Raw genomic sequence first — 22,961 nt, 5'->3', positions numbered from 1 at the left:
TCATGATCCTGACACCTGCACCCAGGTAGCCCTGGAGCCAAAGAGATGGGGGCTGGCTTGAGAAATGCCCTGAGGGCGAGTGAGCTGTTCCTGGGACACTTCCTGTGGGCGTCAGGAGTAGGTGGAGGAGGAGACGGCAGGGGGAACAGCGAGTGGAAGGGAAACCCTGCCCGCTAGGAGATGGCATGTCAGGCATTGTGAAGGGTGTATGCGGGTCCCCTCAGGTCTGTGGGCATGGTGGGGAGGGCTCAGGTCCACATGGGGGACGCTTGAGTGCAGCAGGCGCCATGGGCTGGGCAAGGTCACTGAGTAAGAGTGTGTAGGAGCAGAGGATGGGGGCCGTGAGTGTGCGTACGCCCAAGCCAGGGAAGAGGACAGGAGAGCGAACCCTCACGGCGGGACTGTGGGGGAGCTCCAGGAGATGAGGGCGCAGTGGAATGGGAAGCAGAGAGGAATGGTTTTATCAGGACTGGCATTTTGTCACCCTCCCCAGCCTACCATGTGCCTTACAGAAGCAAGGCCAGCTAGCCTGGTGGTCTGCCTGACGGAGGCAGTTACCGGGGACTAGAGGGACCGGGGATCTGGAGGGTGAGTCCCTGAGGCAGAGACAAGAGTAGGTGGTATGGGAGTGAGGGGTGTGGGCATAAGTCTGGAGGGGGTGGAACTGGCTGCTGGGTAGGCACCCTGTGGGGAAACATTGGCTGTGAGGCATTGTGAGGGGCCGATGTGCGCCGGCACCGCTGGGAGGGCCACCAGCTCAGCCGGGTGCAGGTGGGGGTGGCGGGAAGGAACCGGGTGGGCTGCACAGCTGGACTGGAAGCCTCTTGCTCCAGCACATGGGGAAGAGAGAGGTCAGAAGTAGGGGTGTTTGGAGCTGGGAGAACAAGCAGCCCTGGGCCAGGGGGGCACAGAGCCTGACAGGGCATCTGATCCAGGGCTTTGTAAGGAAAGAGCCAGTGGCCGTGTGCTTGGGCAAGGCTGGCCTGCCTGCAGAGGTGCCTGGGAGCCAGTGGCCCTTTCCTCAGATGCGTTTCAAAAGGTTCTTCAGGAATCAGGCACTTCTTTCTTTAAGTGCATTTAATTGAGGGTATATCTAGTTGACTAAGTTAGTATTGCATTAACTAACTAGTACAACTCATTTATTTTTTAAGGAAACCTATTTTGGAGAGTGTACAGATTCCAGTGATAATGACTGGTTCCAGCATAGAAATTCTGCTGAGACTGTTTCAGAAGATGATACACCTGAATCACAAAATTATTTTGGCTCAACCATTAATAAAAGTAAAGGAAGTGATGCACAGGAGGAAATGCTCACATCACAGGAAGCCACCCGAGCTCTAAGCACATTGGAAGGAAATGGAGTGATGACTGTTGGTTTTGGGACGTTTACAGCAACATTCAGAGAACCTTTGACCACATACTCCTTAGCCAGTGAGAAACACTGGCCTTTGTCGTCCAAATTCATGGGTGATGGAGAAAGGGGCCTTTTAGAGGAGGCCAAAAGACAGACAGAGAACTGGGAGATGGATGAGTCAGCGCAAACTGAGAAAACACTTCACAAGCCCCTGGGGAATGTGTATGCCAAGCTTTCTGGCAGCCAAGCACAGGAAGAGGGGGTAGCCCCCAGGAAGTCGTACTGGTGTTACTCCCCTCTCAGCAAGAGGCCATTCAGTGAACTTATGGAGGCCGAAGGAAAAGTCCTCTTATCCAAAATGATGGGATCACCCAGATCACAGTTTACTAAGTGGACACTAACTAATGAAATCACCTCTGAATCAGGTCACAGATCAATTCCTGACCATTTTCAAGGGATAATTAGAGAATTGGAAAAGAAAAGAGAAGACACTCAAGGGTTCACTTTAGGAGAATCACCCGAGCCAGGAGAAGATACAGGTGATTCAGCGGATGCCGCAGGGCCAGGTGAGGATGCCAGGCTTTCCTCTTCTTCTACCTCAGGAGCATCGTCTTCCTGCAGTAACCACCAGGCTTCCTCTGGGTTAAAGTGCGTTGCGGACACACGCATTCCTGCTAAAGGGGGCCTTACTGAGCTGCGTCATTCAGAACAACAGTTACAAGCTCATACTTTAAACACGTTTGACCTGCAGTCTGAGCCACCAGAGTGTTCTGCAGGGCAAGGTGACCTGGAGACCAGCTTGCCAGCACTGAGCCCTGAATTGGGAGCCTCTGACTTAAGTGATCAGGGCAGCAGTGAGGCCAAAAGTGCAGACGTAAAAGGCGTGACCCAAGTCCGTTCACTTCCTCAGTCAATATTTATGAAAGCTGTGAAAGATGGACAATGTGGAAGTCAGGATCCAAGGATTGAGCTCATCCAAAGTCAGTCAGATGCCACCTTATCAGTGTCAGTAGAATCTCAGTCTGGCTTGATCAGGAGTGATTTTGGCTTCAGTAATAGCACTTTATGGGACCGTAGTGATCTGATAAGGAGAGGTGGTGAAGAAAGGCTTAGTGCTCAATCAGACCATGAACCAAAGACTAACCGTCAGTTACAAAAGTCAACACCATTCTTAGGAGATAGAGGATCAGTGTCTAAGCGAGAACTCACTGGGAAGAATAATCCCATGAGACACAAGGCTGCTGCCTCACCGCTGCCTAACCAAGTGTCAGTTATCACCAAGCAGGCCAGACCTGAAAGCACACCCAGCACTTGGTCGGAGCCCTGGAGGCTGCGGAGGGGCGAGCCTGCCTCAGCAGCAGAGCATGCTGGGAACGGGGCTGGTCTTGCGTCAGCTCCGGCAGGAGGTGGAGAGAGAGAGGGCAGCTCACGGGAAAGAGAGGGGGTGGCTGCTATGAAAAGAACGTCTCCAGAAGTTCCCACCTTGTGGGGAAAACTGGATTTCAGTTTTCCAGGTGGTTCTTTACCAGTAGAAAATTGTTATCATCCTGCAAATCGTAAATTAACTTTCCCTTCTGAACACATCCCAGTCCAAAGCCAGGCTGCGGTGACAGATGCTGTGGTGCATGAGCGGAGTCTGAATCTTCCCACAAAGCCAGACTCATCCAGGATGGATGCGGGTAAACGTCCAACCACAGGAGAACCAGTGACAAGAGCTCTGCCTGTTGGAGGTATACCCTGTGGAGACACAGTCCGGGCTGGTGGCGAGACCCTGGCCATTTCAGAGGACTCCCCTAGTGTACAGCAAAGCCCAAGGGGGCCCCTGGATCTGCCATCTCAAACTCCTGGTGGTGCCTCTGCAGGGCCGGGCAGTGCAGGCACCGCGTTTTCATCAGCCGTCGGCTGGCAGGATGGAGAGCCTCCTGCCCTGCCTCAGAGCAGCCTTCCCGGCTCCCTGTGCTCTTATACCGGCATTCGGGAGGCAGTGGGTGGCGACCCGGAGGGGGAGGACAGCGAGGCGCCCAGCTGCAGTGAGGGTGAGAACGAGCCCGAGGCCGGGACAGGGCACCTGCTGCAGAGGGCTTCTGGGAAGTGGTCCGGAGCCCCGGGCACCGGGGCAGCCGAGGGCGCGCCTTCCCTGGAGGTGGGGTCCCTGACTTCCGCCTTGCAGGACTTCAACATCAGTGCTCTCTCGGAGATGGACAGGCTTTCTACGTCAGAAGTTGTTACGTTTCTTGAGAGTTGTCAGTTAAGAGATTCTAGTTCGGGAGACTCTGTTTCAGAATGTTCTAGCAAAGGCACCCTCAATAAGGAAATCAACAAAGAATTAAAGCAAAGTGAAATACTAGGAGAAAAGTACAGGAAGCAACTCTGTGAAGAAACACCTGAAACCTCAGAAGAGTGGCTGGAGTCTGAGGAAGATGATTGTCCTTTAAGGGCCCGTCCGCTCACTCCGTGTTCTCTGGAAACGCTGTCCGAGGTGCTTACCAAGATTGGGCGGGAGCTTCAGACCTCTGCTGAGGACTCTAATGGGAAAGATGCTGGTGATCTACTGCTCCTAAATACCCAGGACAGCGTGACAGCACAACATGTCCTGCCTGAGGAGGCAGCTGGCTCCTTGTCACACTCCTCAGCTCCTGCCCCTCCACCGGCAGGTGCAGACGCCGAGGGCAGTTCCCCAGCTAAGGGTCCCCATAATGGCGACAACACCCAGGGCCCGCCTGAGGGTTACTCGTCTGTGTCCAGCCCTGGTGACGGCAGGGAAGAGGCGCTGTCAGAACTGGCAGAGTGCTTGCCCCACTGCACTGACTCAGAAGCGTGCCAGATGGCTGAAAACGGTGCTGGTGGCGAGGCAGAAACGACCTTTCAGTGTCAGATATCTACAGTGACCTCTGAAGTTATAAACGTGCTTATCAATAAGGATCAAAATCTAGTCATTGAGAAAGGAGACAACTGGACCATCATAAATGGAGTAGCTCTTGTGCCAAATGTGGACCAGGTCATACTGTGTGATGCTTCCAGAGATACACCTGCTTCCCCAGGCGGCGGGAGGCTGGGCACTGATTTCCTCTCAGTTACTTCAGTGGACAAGTCCCCAGAGAGCAGTCATGCTGGCCCTGCATTTCAGGAGCCCCTGGGGGGCAGTAATCTTCCATGTCTCCAGGAGGATATTTCAGGCAGTGTTCAGAGTACCAACTTTGATAAAAGTCGCCTGAGGAATAGACCTGTTAAACCTAGTGTGAGGATTAGTTCTGAAATATATGATCAGAACTTTGATTCTCAGATTGTTGCATCTGATCACACATATTATAACTCGAAACTAGAGCCATTTGGGAAGAATAAGAATCGATCAAAGATTTCAAACAAAGATCAGTCAAACAAACTGGTAAGGACTGTAGCATCAAGCAGAGTTGAAACTAATCAGAGTGAAGTTTCTCAGGCAGCTTCAGGAGAAAGAGGAAACACGAAGTCTCAGAGAAGTCAAACCCACACCATTCTAGCCACCGCTGACACATCTACTCCCACAGACTGTTCTACTGACACCTTGAGTAAGATTCGGCAAGAGGTGGGGCCCCCGCTGCCACCCCTACTCGCCCCTTTGGTGGCCACACCTCCAAGGACCTCGCAGCCAGTGTCCCCTCTGATAGCAACGTCCAGTTCCCCCTCGCCCACCTCTCCTGGTGGCCAGATCTCCCCACTGTGCCACCTGCCAGTGCCTCCTGTGATGTCTCCTTTGCTGGAAGAGCCCAGGTGCGCCTCTCCTCTGTGCACATCTCCTTCACCATCAGCTGCCCTGGCCGGTGAGAGGATGTTGTCATCCCCCTTGCAGTTCTGTGCTGCCACCCCAAAGCACGCCCTTCCCGTGCCTGGCCGCCTGCCCCCTTTTGCGTCTGCCCCTGCTGCTGTGGCGGGGCCCCAGGAGAATTCCGTTAAAATCCTTGACACTATGTACCCAGAGTTATCGGCTAGGGCCCGTACCCTCAACATCCTCAAAGGGAACATTCAGCTCCCCCGAGGCCCGGCTGCAGACTGCAGGAGCCTCCCCGGGCCGGCCAGTGCTGTCACAGGGCTCAAAGCTCTCACTTCAGCATCAACCGCCTTTGTTAAAACGGGGGGCAGTTCTGGCAGTGACTGTAGCCGGGATGCATCCAGAGATTTCAGCACGCAGCAGGACTCAGGCGGAAAGAGGCTGTTGTCAGTGCCGACACTGAGGAGTGCTAAAAGATTACGCCTGGACGGTGGGTCCCCGGACCTGGGACCTGGGGGCGCCACCGCGGCAGGGGTCAGCAAGAGCCCCCAGCAGGGCCTCCCCGAGGCCCGAGGTACAAGGACGGAAGAGGACAGGGGCCCTGCAGGCACAGTCAGTGCGGCCACTCGGCTGCCCCCGGGCCCCGGGGACGCCGCGGAGCCCCCCGGCGGAGCCATCGCCGACGCACTGAGGAGGGTCGCGGAGTCACCCTTCGATCTTTTGCCGGTCATTCGGAGTCATGTGTACGTGGGAAACATCTCCAAGAAGCCTGTTATGCGAGATCAGGAGAAAGAAGTAGTTTACGAGTTTAGCACAACAAAAAAGGTATGTGACTGTTTTTCTCTGAGCTTGAGGAATTGCATGTCCTTAAAAACAGGCTGTCTGCTGTCAGCATGCCAGGTGATCCCGAACAAAGATTTTAGTTCATAGTTAACAGTTATCTATAAAAACATTATGGCCTGTGCTCTATTTCCAGCCACTATTTCATGCATTGGAAATGTGGTAAGACACTAGAGATCTGGTCGTTTTTAGTCATCAAATAACTTAAAAGTTTAAAGAAAAAAAAATATCTTTCAGGACTTAAATTTGTTTCCCATTGATTCTGGCATGTTTAAAGGCTCAAAATGGTTTGCGTCAGAGCAGCAAATTATTATGTGATTGAGCCTTTCTTCTCTGTGAACAGTATTAATACACATTTGAGAGTGAGTCTTTCAGAAGGGTGGAGGGGGTTCCTCTCCCTCCCTTGATGTACAGTACAAATCAAACAGGAACAGCTTAGTTTGGGAAGACCAGGAATATGTGGGAGGTAGTGTACGTTTGCACACAGGGCTCATGAGTACTTGTTAGAGGTTTATATTTTCCAAATGCCTAGGTGCTGCCTATGTGGCTGATTCATAGGGTCTCGTGGGCAGGATTCATTGGCTGTCTGCACACCCTTGGAGTCATAGTAGCATAAATACTTTATTTTTCTTAGATCACTTACTTTGGAAAAGCACAAGGAGCAGTACAAGTAACTTTGCAAAGATGGTTTTCTTTTTCCAAATGAACAAAAATGTCAGTTTATTTAGTGCTCCTCTTCCTGAGCAAGAAAAACGTTATCCAGTGTTTTAAGATCTAAATGGATAAATGGATAGACTACATTGGCACTCAGGAAACAAGAATGGGGGGAGTCAGTGGGTATGGGATGCACACACATAGATGACGTTGGCAGGAACCGAGGAGCGGGGCTGGTTATCGTGATGGTCGGGACCGTAGGGGACCAGTGTGTTCAGACTGTGCCTGGCACCCACAGCACGGCTGACTGAGGCCACCTCAGGTCGTGGGGCCTGCACCCTGCAGTCCAGCCTATGGACCAAATACTGCAGGTCCTTCCTGCAGGCACTGCTGTCCTCGGCCGTCTGATATGGCTTGCGTGTCATCGTTGCCTCACTGTGGAACTTGCAGCTGTCCTTCGGTAGGCTACAGTCTCACAATCAGTGTATGTTGCCTTTGCCTTTTTTCTCCCATCTAGCATTTAGCGGAGTGCTTGCTTCACTCTATTCTCTCAGAATTGGAGGTTCAGAGGCCATGCCTAGAGCACAGTTACGCTCATGCTCTCTGCAGAGTGTATGTGGGCATTTGTCGGCAGCTTGGAGACCTGGAAAGGGCCCGCCTGTTCTGCTACAGCCTGCTTAAAGAAGGTACGTCGGGCGGCATTGCTGCACTGAGGGCCTTTCCGCCTTTTTACCTCCTCATACTTGGGTCTGTATTTCTAGCTAGGAGATTGCTGGGTATGTTTTAAAATGGTGTTATGTTTTGTGCGTTTACCAGAGTGCATGAAGAGCCATCCTGGTCTTCAGTAGGAGAATTTATGTAGCTGAAACTTACTTACATCAGCACACCCTTCCTGAACTGTAGATGGTAGAGCCTCTGTCACAGTGGCATATTTATCCTACTACTTGTGCAACTATTTTAGAACCAGATACAGTTGACACACCATAAGGGATGGAGTTTAAAGTAAGTGGCAAGCTGCACTATCACTAGCTGGAAAGGGCAGACACTGTGAGGTGGTCATAAGTGTGGGGCAAGCAGAGCTTGGGAGGTGGAGAGGGGCCTGGCCTAAGTCTCTCCTCCCTTTCCTGCTGTCTCTTCCGTCTGTCTCTGTGGGTCAGACAAGATGTCATTCTTCGTTACTACAGGTCATGAGAAACATTTCTGATAGTAAAGTGATTCACAAATACATTTTAATGTTGTATCAGAAAGCCTTACTTAGATTGCAAAGATTTGCACCCTTTATTACCATAATGTTTATGGGCTCCTAAACCAGGTTAGTTACCTCTACCCATCACTTTGTGAATGAGGCTGCTGGGTGCTGCCCTCTTTGTTTCTATATTTGCTCCTTCGATTGCTGATTCATTCAATAGATAGTTGCGGCTGCATGCCAGGTGTTAGCACTTGGAGATGATGACCGTGAGAAGAGGCACTGGACCCTCCAGTAGTAACCAGGGGCTCTCTGTTGAGTGAATGCATTGTGCAGAGTCGGGGTGTGAGGGAAGCTTTCCTTGTCAGAGTGGCTTTTGAATCCGAAATGTGAAGATTCAAAAGAATACCTAAGTGAAAAGTGAGGGAGAGAATTGTAGGCAGAGGGAGCAACCGTGAAGGAGTGCCCAGGACAGGGGGACATACAGGCGGGCAGTCCAGGGTTTCAGAAACAGATCAAAATAGTGCAGTAAGCTTATGCTTTGTCTTACTCTTTAAACACATTGCAACGTTTGTTAAAATAGGACAGAGAAAACTAAAAAGATGTGGCTTCACTCCAGACAGGATAAAAACCTTTGTGTTGACTTGTACAATCACTTAGCAAAGCACCTTTGACAGTTTCTTATGAAATTAAAAGAGTCATTTATCCTATGACCCAAAAATCCCATTTGTAGGTTCTTCCCACCAGAAGTAGAGACATAGCCTTACATACACTAGAACACAGTGATTCACAGCAGTTTAATTCACAGTGGCCCGTAACTGGAAGCCAGTGTCTGTGAGCAGGTGAGTGACAACAAGCGGGCTGCAGGCACAGTGGGGCAGCACTCAGCCGTGCACAGGAGCGCCTGCCCCCGTGTGCAGCCACGCAGGTGAGTCGCCAAACCATGATCCTGAGTGGGAAGCCAGAAAAGGGTTCATGCTAAACGAATCCATTCATGGGTGTTCGAAAAATGGCAACTTAAGTGACAGCAAGCAGGTCAAGTTTGTCTCCCATCTGAGAAGAAGTGGAAAGGGTCAGACAGGAATTTGGGAGGGTGGAGATGGTCTGTATGCTACTAGTGGTGGGGTTTATGTCTATGTATTCATTTGTCAGAATTCATGAAACTGCTTAAAAAGTGTATTTCATTGTATGTAAGCTATGCCTGATTAACTGGATTAAGCAAAGAAAAGACAACTCACAGGGTGGTAGGGGTATAGCCATAATTTACAACAATATCCCTTCAAATCTGAAGCCTCTGTGTCATGCAGGTTGAGTTCTGTGTGCAAAGGCATGAACAGTGGCCTGGATGCCTCCTACCCAGGGGCTCTGGGCTGGGCAGGCTGGAGGGAGGATGTTCACTTTCCCTCCTTTAAAGTTCACCACGGGTGGAGTGGGGAATGAAGGGAAGCAGATTTTTAGGCCAATGCTTGGTCCAGCTGTCTCCTGTGAGCTACAGGAGGCGGAGCAAGGCATTACTGCAATTATTAAAGCTTATGCTTAGTTTGTTAGGTATTCACTTGATCAAACATAAAGGTTTATTATCTTATTTTCTTTTTCATAGATTTTCCAGAGTCAGAAAAATTGACTTTGTTCATTGCAAACATGTGGCATGATGTATTTCTCTCTCAGTCAGTGATTAATAAAGCGATGCAGTTAGTGGCCAGGCAGCGTGCTAAAGGAGAGGTTCGCAGCTGTCTGCGGGCCTTCCTCAACTGGGAAAAGGTGAGGTTTGTGGTCATTTCTTGTCATGCTGCAGGCATTTCAGAGATAATATTCCTTGTATTAGAGTCCTTAAAATGTCATTTTAGCCTAGCATATGCATTTTGTTCAGAAAGTATGCATAAAGCACTTTGAGAAGAAATGCAGACTTACCTATTGTGTTAATTTAATAAAGTTTATTTTGTGTACTAATTTACAACTGATGGAATTCATATATAGGCATGCATGCGGGAAGGGTTCAGGGGGATAGAAAGCATTTGCTTCTACAGTAGGCACTTGGGTGAAAAATGGCCACTTAAGTCCTTAACATTTTTCTGAATCAAATTTCCTTTCTAGTTAAAGGAATTTGTATTTGTTCCATGTATTTTGTTCCCTGTTTTCTTTGTCCTTTTCTTTATTAACTGATGTGCTAGTATAGTGTCCAGGTTGGTGTTCTTTTATGAATAGATATTATCTATTGAGAATCCCTGGATGCTGAATTGATAGTGATAAACTTTAAGAAAAGGGATTGAAGTCAACAAAGGGTTTTATTTTGTTATTAAAATGATAGTTTGTTATTGCTTTCCTCTTTAAAGAAAATTCTTAGGGCTTATGTGTATAGTGGAATTTTATATGCCATTTTGCTTTCCTTTTTAGTACTTTTTGATGTTCACTAGACTTTCGTTTTCTTATGCAAAGGAAAGGGCTGTTGGCAGACAAAAGAGAGTGAAATATTACAAAGCAAGTCTGTGATCGCGCGTCTCCTCAGCGATCTGTCCAGACAAACCCAAGTGCAGTCCTGTAAGGCACATCGTATTCCAGTGGGTCACTCAACAGACAAGGGAGCCCTCCCGCCCCCCACCCAGTGGCCACCCACGGCCACTCAGCCTCTCCCGCAAAGCTGCCTGTGTACGCCTCCCCTCAGCTCCCTCTGCCCCTGCTCAGTCCTCCTGCTGGGGCACTGGAGCCGTCTCCTGTCGCTGTTCAAGAGGAAGACAGATATGATTTGAGGATGACATTCGTTATTTACAAAGAAAGTTGTATTTTAATAAATGTATTTTATATCAAATAAAAATATTAAGAAAAAACTATCAAAAATGTGGGAAAAATACCACTATAGTATGAGATTTCCAAATTCTTTTATAGAATTCAGAACTGATAGATGAAAATAAGACAGTGGAATTCAGTAAGATAAAAAGTAAGCTTGAATGAGGAATACATATTTTTTTGTATGTCCATAGCACATTTGTAAAAACCAGACATGAACTTTGCCATGTGAAAACCTTAATTTTTAAGAAGTAAAGATTCTACTCTTAAAAGTTTCTGGTTATAATCCAATAACATTAGACATAATTATTTAAAAGATAAACATAGCTCCTTATTTCAAATACAACTTTTTGAAAAGGTGTGTTTTAAAATTAAGTCATTATTCCTCTGATGCTTGTTATACTCTTTGAGATTACATAAGACGTGTTAATTTGAAACTCTGAAGTTTTATTTTTTTTCTTTTTACGTTTTCTAGAATGCTCCTGTAGATGTTGGCTTCATGGTTTCTAAGCTGCTTTTGACCATCCAGTTATGTCCCAAAACAGAATTTCAGCCCAGCGAGAAGTTTGGGGAAGACCTAAGTGATACCACTTGGGAGTATATATTTGCTATTGACCTGCTCTGCTGCCATCAGAAGTGGATTTGGACACATGATAACATCATAAGGTACAGGCCTATTGTGCTAACTTAAAGTTGGGTTATTTGAATTAAATGATTGCTGAACTGTGGTTTGTATCATTTTTGCTGTTGAAGGCAGCTGAAACGTTTATCACGCTTTTGGATTTGATTAAGAGTTCATAAAACTGCCCTTACAGTACTTGTAAAACTATCCCCCCCCTTGCTTCACTCCTTGAGGCACCTGTCACCTGTTCTCCTGGTGCTCTAGTACCACGGTCTCTCCTAAGGAGCGGTGACTCTTCTGGAGGAGGGCTTTGGCTCGCTGGCACACCCTGGCACAGAGCAGCGCCCACACGAGGGAGTGCCCAATGGACATGTGCAGGATGACATGGAATAATCATTACCTTAATATACAGGTGCTCTGGAAAAACCCACCTGAGCAGAAATATTCAAAATTCTAGATTAGCAGCTTTTAGGAGAGAACAAAGCCTAATACTCTCAGACATACATTTTATGGGACAAATTAACTGTTCTCTGTGCATCTAGAATTCTGGCATTAGCTGTGTACCATCTTTGGGAGAAAATAGTCACTCAGATAAACGTTCTGTAGATCTTAATTTTCTTGGCATCCTAAGAAGGGCTGGTTTAAAAAGGATTCACAAAGTAGGTAGTCCCTACCTTTGAGATAGTTGAGGAATATATTCTATGGAAATCTGTTCTCTCATTTTCTCCTTAATGCTAGGGAAAGGTTATTTCTCTAAATGTCAAACAACAGGGCTCTGAATTAGGGTGTACCCAATGAGGTACAGCCATATTATAAAATAGTTACAAAAGGATTTTAGGTGTTGGTATGAAAGTATGTCACAGTCTGTTACTAGAACACAATGTTGGGACAGTCTGGAAAGGTGTGTGAGTGCCAACCATGGGCTGCTCTTCCCGACTCTCCATGGGAGCCCCAGAGGCGGATGAGACGGCTGGGGACGGCCCATGAGAGGGGCGCTGTCCAGGGCCCCTGCTGGCGGTGAGGATGGAGTATCCAGGGTCAGGATCTCTGCCTGAGCACCTCCACACCTGGATGCAAGCTCGTCCATGTGGTCACTTTCACCACGGTTTTTACACACATGCTCACACAGGATGTAGAAAGAAAAGCCCAAACTTAGAGGAATAGTAATAGTAGGTATCTGAGATGTGTTATTTGGGGTGCTTTTAATTTCATTTTACTTTTTTGTATTAACTTTTATAATAGTATAATTACTATGTAAGAAGTAAATGAATTATTTAATAAAGAAAGAAAAAGGGAATTCACACTGTTTTCAGTTAGTAGAGAATTTCCGAAGTGGGGTTTAATTATTTCCTCCAGCTCAGCCCCTTGCTTTCCCGGGAACACTGTAAGCTTTCAGAACGGAGGTGCGCTGTCCACATCTGGAAGGTTCTAGTGAAAATCCGCACTCCACCACTTCCATTTCTGGACATGGGGACATTGTTTAGCTTCTCTAAGCAAAGACTTGTAAAAGGGTTAAAACAGAATCAAGATGGGAGCCTGAGTATTTGTAGCCTCTTTTAAGCCATTGTGGAGGCTGAATATTCTGAATGGTTGGAGATTATGTGAGCTTCTGGTGTCTGTTCTTGTTTTAACCTAAAAATTCACATCTTCAGAAGTTCTTCTTAAGTGTTCATTGCTTATGAACCATTTTAAAAGTAAGTATTAAAATTTGAGTGAGGATGACCATGCACTCTTCATATACATAGTCACATATATTCATGTTGTTATTTTGTAGTAAGGAGCTGTGGCCTGTGATGGATAAGTGGATAAAATACAGAAAAGGACATGCGAACATTGCGTATACTCCTGATATCATCATAGCATCAGTACTAAGGCTGATTGGTGAGTTGTGTGCTTTGTTGCATTCTTTCTTATTGATGTTGATATCTTAGTGGGGGACGAAGTGAATGAAAGCATGTTGACTGGAAGGTCACTGTTATGACTCGTGTTACAGCCATCAGAGCAGGTACTTCTGCACTTAACCCATTCTCCTTACACTCTTTCTTTGTGAATAATGTTTTATCCAACTTTGTCAGAGGTAAAGATTTTCATGCTAATATGTTTTATTCATAACTGAACTCTTGCTTTTCACATACTGATGTTAGTATACACACATGTGCACACGTACATTTGCACGCTGGGCAGAGAAATGACACTCCAGTGTTCCTAGGTTTCTGAGGCGTGGGAGTCTCCCCTGCTCCCGCAGCTTCTTTCCTGCTCTCCCAGCCAGGGTCAGTCTGCACACTTCCATAATTGAGATTAGTTTTATTTTCCTCTAAGCTGAATATACAGGAATGAAAGTCATTGTTTAAGATGTAAAGGAGACACAGATCCTTTTTAATCTCAGGAGAACCTCAGTGGTCATTTGCCTCTGCACCTCCCTGTCACCCACATATCTTTGAAGTTTTACTTATATTTTTCCTCTGTGCCTCATCTCTGACAAACTGCTCTCCCGGTTCTGCAGATTTGTCAGTGATGAGATCGATTTTTGGGAGGCACTCCTTTGAACTGACCTCTCCATGTGCATCATGTATTTGTTGCCCCAGAGGTACACAAAACAGGTTCATCTGATATCTGCCTATGCCCCTCAGATCCTTGAAGATAGTTACAACTTTTAAGTATCCTTGGAGTTTAATTAAAATTTCAAGATAATTCCATTTTGAATAAGGTAAGTCTGATAAATAGATCACAGTAGCAAATAGAGTATCCCTGGGTAATTTTGTTACTCTGTCAGCAGATACGTCTTCCCGCACTGTGCGTACATTACATGTGAACAGCAACGTGGTACTCAGTCAGTACATGGTTTGAGACAACCTGGTTTCTGGGTCAATATCTAATTTCACTGGAAATAGACAGACACTTGGAGTTAAGTTACAAAAAAGAGTATGAGACCAAGTGCTTTTTAATAACTGTGTAGGAATTAGAAGAGGTACACACAGAGATAAATGAAGATGTGCAAGGGGAAATGAATAAATGTGCAGTGGGGTACTGTCTCAAATCCTATGTTGCTAAATTCCCCATTTCAGGGTACCCTGAAGAATGATTTCAACCCTAAACAGGAAACCATGGGGACACAGAAGGGCCAGTGGTGGCATTTTCAGCAGCCAGGTGGCATCTGTATGCCTACAAATTCTGGTTTCAGAGCATCTTATGGATTCAAGAAACTGTTCATACTTTGAAGTAATTCATCCTAAATTTCAAAACCTTTTTGAGAATTTAAAAAATTAAGAGAAATGACAAGTCTATAAATACTTATGTTAACCTAAATGAAGTGTCTGTGGACTTGTCAAAACCATGTAATACCTTCTGAAGTCACACTTACGAGATGTAATGTGCCTTTTGTTGTCACAGTGACACTGATTGTCTGTGCATTGGGTCATAGTGGGAGGCAAGGGGCGCGGAAAGACTGCTTCAAGTTCCAAACAAAACTACACAAAATTTTATAAAACTTTCAAATATATACCTTAAACAGTAACACATACATGAATAAAGAGAATGTGCTAACAGTTTATCTAAAAATAAGAATGTATAATTATGGGAGGAAATCTGCCTCGTACTTTAGTTAAACTCAGGCTTGTTTATTTTTTAAATCTTTAAAATTCTGGTTTTTGAGAAAACAGCTTACAAGATTTGTTAACATGTTACTTCGAGTGATATATGTGTACTTACATAATTGAGTCTTGTATAGTTATAGGAATAATGTATTAATTAGCAATACTGTGCAATAAAATAATAATATAAATATGTCAATGCAGCTCAAAGGATGGATAACCAGAAAGGTTGAAATGTAAGGTTGAAAATAAGAGCAGAGTCAGGACTGCAGATGGACCTGGCATGCCACGCTCCCGTGTGTGACAGGGACGGTGTAGAGGACTGGAGGGTCAGCTGGGCTGCAGGGGGCCTGGGGGGCCGGTGCTGGAGAGCTGTGGCTGAGCTGTGCTTGCTCTGGTTATGCCAAAGGCATGGCCTTGTGCAGAGCAGGCGCAGGGTGCTGAGGGCATGCTGTGGACAGGAGGGCTGAGGAAGGGCGGGCACAGGCAAGGCCTGCCCTTTAGTGCTGGTGGGATCCAGACATGTGGCATCAGGGCTGACATATGCAGGCATGATGTCGGAGGAGCTCTCCTGAGCCCGATTGAGGTCCAGGCTTTTGTCTTTATATTAAGAAAGAATGCAGAGACAACACACATGGCAAGCCACGCAGCAAGGTTTTATCAAAGTGGGCATGCACACTCAGGCGTGCAGGTGACCTCAGAGCAGGGAGAGGTGCACTTAAAGGTTTAGGGTTTGGGTTTTTACAGGGCCTTTAGAATATGCGTTGGTATAAGGCATGGCACACACAGGTGATTAATATTTGCTTTGAAGTTTTATTTTAGGACTACGGTTGTCCAGGTGACCGTGTGGATTCACCTCAGCATTCTTTATGCATTGAAGTTGACTTTAGCTCATTTATGCTACGGAGGTCTCTTCTTTGTCCTTCATACAGTGGTACTTACTTAATGTGACTGGAAGAAGGAAAACAACATGTTAAAGAATAAACTAGGCCTTTGTTCGTAGGCAAAAATATTTTTTAGTGGCATGATGCTTGTCCCATGTCCATCTCTAATGCAGGCCCTCCCTCACACACCCTTCTGATGTGGAGTTTGAGCTGTTTCGAAGGAGAAACTGTTACAGAACCTTGTTGCAGTTTCTGAAGCTGGTGTTGACTAAAGAATTTAGTAAACAATTGAGTTGGTAGGCCATAATTTAATAATAATAAGTTACACACTAATCATTCATAAAATAAAGGAATTGTCTTTATTTTAAATTCCAAATTGGCAAAATTCTAATTAAATGGATTTTTACTCCTTGGGAAATAAAAGCTTTCTATCAAAAATGATTAAAAATTATCTAATGTTGGATTGGGGTATGAACACTGCTATTAGCAAATGGTTATATATGATTATTAAGTGGGGTTTCTTCTACCTTAATGATAATGTGTCAGAGCATTTTGTGGATGTTGAATGGCTTGAGACTCGCAAGAGCGTGAGTGGTGGAGCCTGCCCCAGGCCCTCACTGACTCGCAAGAGCGTGAGTGGTGGAGCCTGCCCCAGGCCCTCACTGACTCGCAAGAGCGTGAGTGGTGGAGCCTGCCCCAGGCCCTCACTGTGGGCAGAGCTGAGGCCTGGAAAGGCGAAGTTCTGGGCTGAGATCACTCAGCGGGAATGTGGCACAGCTGGGACAGAAGTGTGCCTGCCACTGGACTCAGTGGTGTATAAAGCTACAAAATACCGCTTTTGGCTCCAGCGAGCTCATTAAACCCAGATGTAGTACACCTGGTATTTCGTGGGGCCTGGGGCTGGGCAGCAGTGCTTGTCTGCTGGGACCCAGGGTCCGGACTTCTGCAGGGCTCTTGCACCTCAGGTCATTCCTCAGTGCAGGGAGCTTCCCACGGGGGAGCCCCTGGGGCGCAGATGCCCGAGGCTGGTCGCTGCTTTGGTGGGCGCCAAGGCCTAGCCTTCGGTTGCCATTGCTTTTTGTGTCCCCAGCACATATCCGCACACCGCAAGGAAGGCTGGGCTTGGCTTCTTAGTGAGAGACCTGTTGTGAAAGTAGTTGTGACCTTGAGGACCCCAGGGTTTGTGACGCACACAAGCTGCTACTCATGTTAGCAGCAGCTGTGTTACTGAACACATGGAACAGCTGAGGGTCAATACCAGAAACACATGCTGGAGGAGCCTTGGCCCAGCATGTGGCCCCTCAGCCTAGCAGAAGGCAGCCTTTCACAGTGAGCCCATGGAACCGTGCATCCTTCTAAGTTCCCCTTGTGTTACAACTCAGCTGGGAAAACAGCGTGTTGTATGCCACGTGGGTGAGTAATTTTCGTCATCGCCCCACCCTAGTGAGACAAATGGTGCTTTATTGAGTTCCAGTGCTTCACCATTTAACCTGTTTTTGTTTAAGAATAGGTACCATTGTAGCTACAGGATCTAAACTTCATGTACATAATGTTATTTGAAAGAAAACTCAAATTTTAATCTTATGAAAAGTTAACATTTAACCAAAGATTGTTTACATTTTGATTTATTCTTTTCTCCATAGGTCGTCTAGGCCAGTTGGGTTTGAAGGAAGGGTTTCCATCTGCTGTGAAAAACATCAGTTCAGTTATTGGTATGTTTATACAGCATGCCCAGAATGAAGGTAAAACTTTGTTCATTGAAATTCTTTTCAAATCACTTGAACTCCTACTATTAAGCCCCTTTTTAGTTCTTTCTGTGGGCCATACTCTAGGCGCCTCTCACTGCCTCGTAGACCAGGAGCCAGGAGTCATTTTAAAAGCTGCGGTTCTGGTTGTGTTTCCAGCATGGATGTTTGAGCACATGGGGTTTGTGTTGCTTGTTGAAATGGCTGTTTGCCCTGTTAGGCAGTGCATCTCAAAGGAGGGGGCTCTTCTCCTTCCGGCGCTGACATTCTGTCTCAGAAAGTCTGTGTTGTCCTCACGCTGCTGTGTGATTCCCAACAAGTGACAGCCTTGGCGGTCCGTGGGGCTCCTGGCTGAAGCCGTGTGGTGATGACCAGACGTGACCTGTGCAGAGCAGCTGCTCCAGGGAGGGGCTGGGGCCGTTGAGCACGGAGCCTCGGGAGGGCTTGGGGACCTGGGAGCCTGTGAGTGTGTCTTCATAGATGTGATTCCCTTTATAATTGAAGGCTGCATAGCATGTCATTTTACGTTCTTACTCTTGAGGGAAGAGCTCAGTGCTCACAGAAACCCTGACAAGTGCTGAGTCTCGTGTCTGCTTGAGTGCAGTGTAGTCGAGCATCTCCCATCAGCAGCACAAGGGTGCTGCGTTCCAGCCAAGGTGGCCTTGGCGTGGTAGGCGCTCTGTGGTCAGTTTCTGGGGTGAGAGTTGGAATGCCGAGCTCAAGGAGAACAGTCTGAAAGTTCTTCCTCTGGTTGTAGGCTAGTGCCGAGGTGATGCACGTCTTCTTTGAAAATAGGCTATTTCACAGTGAGTCTAGACTCTAAGATGTGAGTGGCCATACGAGGCGGTGGCCCAAAGAGTTGCTCACGGATTGTGCCCTGTTTAGGTGCAGCCTAGCAGCAGCATGGTGCTCCCACTGGGCCTGTGACCCCCACATCATGGCGCACCATCCCAAGGGAGCCCTCGGAGGGGGATGTCACTGACCTTATTCATGCCCCAGGAAGTAATCCCTGGAGGGGCACCTTGCTGTGGCCTGTAGCTGTAGTACGTCGCTGGTCCAGGCCCAGGTCTGCCCGAGGCAGCGTGTCAGCTCTTCCACAGTGCCACATGCTCTTGCTTATTACATTTTTTATATCACTGCCAGACATTTTTTTTTAGTCCTGGCTATGTGCCCTGCTCTGTGCTTCTCTAATTGCTATGTAGATTAGGGAAAGAGTAATCTTTAAAGATGCAGTACTGCCTCTGTTGCAGTATGAGCATGTGAATGTGTGGGTTTTGAGATGTTTATGTTAAATACTGGTAGCTTGCCCTCTTGGGCATTGCGTCACTAACAGAAGTCTGAAATATATGACTAATAATAAATTTTAATGAAATAACCCTTAAATAAACTTATGTTCAGTACCATAGTCTCTAACCTGACCTTAACCTATGATCATATGCTGTAATCTTTAATCATATGCTATAATCTAGTAGGTGAAAGTGTGGTACAAGGAGTTTTTCATTTGCTTTCATTTCAAAGTCCATTTATAAATGCTTGAATGCTTGTTGCAGATACTTAGTGGAGTCCTGCATTTGGCAATACTTTGGGATCTGCATTTTATTACAAGCTCACTGTGGGAGTGGGATCCTTCCAGACTGCTTTGCAGAGCTTGCTGGCATTGGGGGTAGGCAGCTGGGGGCTTGGAAGCAGGTCCTCTCCCAACAGGCCAGCAGGCCTCGGACGCAGGCCGGCACCAGGAACCTGCAAAGAGTTGTTCTGCCTTTTTGTTTTTTCCATCTGTAGGCAGGTCTTAAATTAATTTTTTCATTGTGGGTTTTTTCTTTTGTACTTAGTTTTCATTGCTGCCAGCAAGTATTCTGTATTTGAATATTTCAGTGGATGACAACATTAAAATTTGAATAGCAAGCATTTTCTTGTGTGATGACTAATGTGAAAATTGTTTTCAGATATACCATGGGGTGTACAGCTAGCAGCCGTGTACTCTCTGTGTGACTTGAGCCCCAGCAATCCCTCGGAAATATCCAAGATTCTCGAAGCCTGGCGCAGAGAGACAGCCCACAGCGTCCCCTCTGCCGTGGTCAGCTACCTGGAGGAAGTTCGTTCTTTGTGTGCAGAGGAGCTTGGCTAATGTCGTGTGTCTGCATCGAGAGAAGTGCCTTTACATGTCGTGAGCATAAGCAGATGAATCAGCTTTCAGAGTATAAGATAAGGTTTCAGGAAGAAAGGTGTGACAGAGGCTACATGTCATGGGCAGGAGAGACGAGCCGTGGCTTAGCTGCTTTTCCCTAAACCGCATACATTTCACCTACAGCTGTTGTGATTACATGATGTGTGGATTGTCTTACTGTATTTTGGTCAAACAACAGAAACTTGAACTTAGCCCTTTTTTGCTGCAGAAAGTGTCCTTTTAGTCGCTTTTTAAAATTGAGTGGCATTTTATAATGAATTTAATATAAAAGCAGTGATTTGGTTCCTGAGCTGATTTTGGACTTGGTACTCAGATGACTAGGAAAAAATTAATTGGCTAAAAAGAACTAGAAGACTTCCACAATCTCAGCTGGAAATGGGCTACGAGAGTTTTTCTCAAGGTGTAGTGCACAGCTGACCAGAGTAAAGCAAGGGAGGAGAGCCTTTGGGGGCTCTCTTTAATGCATTTTCTTCATATCTCTACAGTTCCTTAAAGGTATTTTAACTACATATCCAGGAAAAGGAGAACTGAAGAGTAGAAGTCCACTTGCAGGTTTTTGTACCAACAACATGTATATAAACGATTCAGAGACGAGCGCAGGCAGATCTCTCTGTGTGCCGTGTACATATGACAGTGCTACAATGTGGTTCACATTTGATGCTATTCCACTTTGGGAATTTTAGTATTTGTACATAGAGAATGGGTTTAATAACTCACCGTGGTTCTGATTTGTCTTATATTCATCATTTCTTAAAACTCTTGTATGTGTTTTTTATAATAAAAGATAAAAGTAAATCATGCACGTCCCCTTTCTGATGAGTAAAGAGTAACATTGGGCACCACACCTGTTACCCAGCCAAAGAGAAGGCAGTGGCTGTCCCTAGGGACACTCGCCTTCTGGATAGAAACATGTTACGTTGCCAATATTTAACTGGTTTTGAACTTTCTCCGAGATGCTCGTAGTGATGCCAGATACCAGTTCATTGAGTGTGGATCAGCATTGCATCTGTTTAATTACAAGTACTGTTCTTTAAAAATGACATTTGACAACAATTTTGTTATTCCTGCCTCTTGTTTTTTTAAGTTAGTATAACAAGTGTAACCGAGATTTGTCAGCGACTCTGCACTGCCCTGGGAGCTGTTTGCTGGTGTTTTGTCATTTCTCCCAGGATCTGCTGAGAAGGTGCTCCGGGCCAGGGGCCTTGCTGGGAGTTGCTGGTGAACAGGCAGTGAGGTCCAGGTTCTTAAAGACCTGTGATCTTCTGGTAGAGAAACCCCTAAACAGTCACCCCAATAAATCAACAGCAGAAATTTTGGTAAGTGCAGTGAAGAAATAGGCTTGCAGTAGAATTGCAGGGGTCTCCTCTCTGTGGGGTCAAGGAGGCTCCTCTGAAGACAGAGCAAGGCTTGAAAGCAGGAGACAGGTGAGTGTGGCTCTGAGAGGAAAGGAGCCCAGATGTGGGAAGGAGGCTGATTAGCCAGAACGCCGCCGTTTAAGGGGCGAGCGCAATCTTACCTGGACTTGGGCTGCCCTGCACGGCTCACATGCAGAGGGAGATTTGGACAGAGGTGTCACGTGAGATCACAGCTCCCTTGAGCTGTCCTGCAGCAGAGGGTACGAGAAGGGCCAGAGGTGAGACGGAGAGACCTGCTGGGAGCGGGGCGATATGGTGGGGGCCAGGCAGGCAATATTGGGGCATGGACTTCAGAGACATCTTGGGGGCAGAACTCACGAATGTGATAGGGGCAGGTCAGAATCAAGACTCCTGGTTCTGGGTTGGGCATGTGGGGCCGGTAACAAGTACACAGGCTTGGGATGGGAACCAAATCCTAGGCATGTGTTGAGGCACCAGAACCTTGAGACACCAAAGTGGAGGAGGCAGGGACCCTTTCCCAGCTAACGTCTGGGGTTCCAATGAGGTGGAGGCAGAAGTTAGGAGGTCCACAGTGAATGGAGGCTGTTAAATGCTGTGTGTGTGTTCGGTCATGGGGGGAGAGAAGTACCTTCCCAGTGTTCTGCACCTGTGAGGAGTTGAGACCCCGGGCAGGGTGAGAAATGAGTGGTGGCATGTTGCCAGTGCCAGGAACCCGGTGCCAGGTGTCGGCCCTCTGCGCTGGCAGCCCTGTGCCAGGGGAGGGGGGAGCTGGTGTTGCTGTGGCGGCTGTTGCCTCTGGTGGGTGAGGTGGCCTGTGGGCGCCTCTGGTAAGAACAGGCCGGGTGAGCGGTGCCGTGTGGAGGGGAGGTGAGCAGGAGGGCCAGCCGGGTCTGCAAACTTCCTGGGGTTCACCTAGTGAAAGGGTTTGTCATCTGGCTCACATTTTTGCCCTCAGTAATTGCTTCTTATTGTTGGGGAAGGGGCAGTGCCTGGCCTTGCCTGCTGGCCGGCTGCTTCCACCTGCCAGTGTGTGTGGAGTTGACCTGGGAGCACTGGCCGGAATGGCGGCCTCTTACCAAAGGGCTTGGCCTGGCCTGTACTGCTGGCCGCCCTCAGAGCAGAGCAGCTTTAAGCTGTTATTAAGGCTGATCTCCCAGGCCTGGGCAGAGCGCTGCTGTGTGTTTTTATCATTTTTAAGGAATGAATGAAAAAGCAAGTGATCGTTTGAGCCTCGAGTTGGGTGGAGCTTTAGGCTGGAGTCAGTGGTCTGTTCGCCCTGGAAGCACCAGGTCCCAGGTGGCCCGGAGCCTCAGCCTCATTTGCAGTGTGCCTGGCATGGCCGCAAGGGGCCCAAGGAGCTGCTTTCCTGGGGGGTGGCCAGGGGCCCCAGTGGACACCGGAGCCTCATGCCTGTGCACATTCCTAGAGAAGTGCTAGCTTCTCTGATCATGAAACCAGCCAGTGCTTGGAACCTCAGGCCATGATTCTCCACCCTGAGTACTTATTCTCATTCTGACTTTGTTTCTAGATAGGATGAGGCAGTGTGACTTTAATTTTCTAATAACGTGTGACCGATTGTGCTCTTGGGAACGGAGAGATATGCTCTGCGGCCGTCAGAGGGCGCTGTAGACTTGCTGGGAACCACATGCAGGGGGCTGGCATCACGAGAGGCTCCCTGGCATGGTGCCTACCTCCATCCATACTTTAGGCCTTGAATGGAGCAAGTTTTGCCACCTAGGCCCATTATGTCCAGCAATAGATGGGAAGGTGTAAGGAAAGGACAGGATAAATTGTGTTGCTTTGAGGGCATAACCCCTGCTCCTCCCCATTTCCCCCCCACCCCATAAAGAAGCAAATCCTTTACCTGTTCGGTGGGATTCTCTTTTTTTTAATGACCCTAAAGCAAAATACTTTGTCAAAAACCCAGTGGCTAGATGGGTGGGTGCGTGAGGGGTTGCGGGGAGAGTTCTGTGCCCCTGCATAAAAGGGG

General features: G+C 47.4%; 1 protein-coding gene across 4 annotated transcripts in view; it reads left to right on the top strand.

Moving 5' to 3' along the window:
• The window catches only part of ICE1 (interactor of little elongation complex ELL subunit 1), a 53,775-nt gene extending 33,382 nt beyond the window's left edge, over positions 1-20,393 (top strand). For 2 of the 4 annotated variants that reach the window (XM_036896745.2, XM_057496589.1), the window contains 7 exons: positions 1,152-5,927; positions 7,114-7,282; positions 9,383-9,543; positions 11,042-11,232; positions 12,963-13,069; positions 17,306-17,404; positions 19,354-20,393. In XM_036896745.2, coding sequence (XP_036752640.2) covers positions 1,152-5,927; positions 7,114-7,282; positions 9,383-9,543; positions 11,042-11,232; positions 12,963-13,069; positions 17,306-17,404; positions 19,354-19,535 — 5,685 coding nt within the window. In that variant the 3' untranslated portion in view covers positions 19,536-20,393. Of the gene's footprint in view, positions 1-1,151; positions 5,928-7,113; positions 7,283-9,382; positions 9,544-11,041; positions 11,233-12,962; positions 13,070-17,305; positions 17,405-19,353 lie in introns of those variants that run through there. The other 2 variants (XM_057496585.1, XR_008995510.1) reach the window with 2 other exon arrangements.
• The last annotated feature ends 2,568 nt before the right edge of the window (positions 20,394-22,961 follow it).

The sequence above is a fragment of the Manis pentadactyla genome, chromosome 2 (genome assembly GCF_030020395.1).
Source record: "Manis pentadactyla isolate mManPen7 chromosome 2, mManPen7.hap1, whole genome shotgun sequence".
NCBI classification, from domain to species: Eukaryota; Metazoa; Chordata; class Mammalia; order Pholidota; family Manidae; genus Manis; species Manis pentadactyla.
Note: the sequence above shows the minus strand (reverse complement) of the source record. Positions and strands in the feature narration are given on the sequence as shown.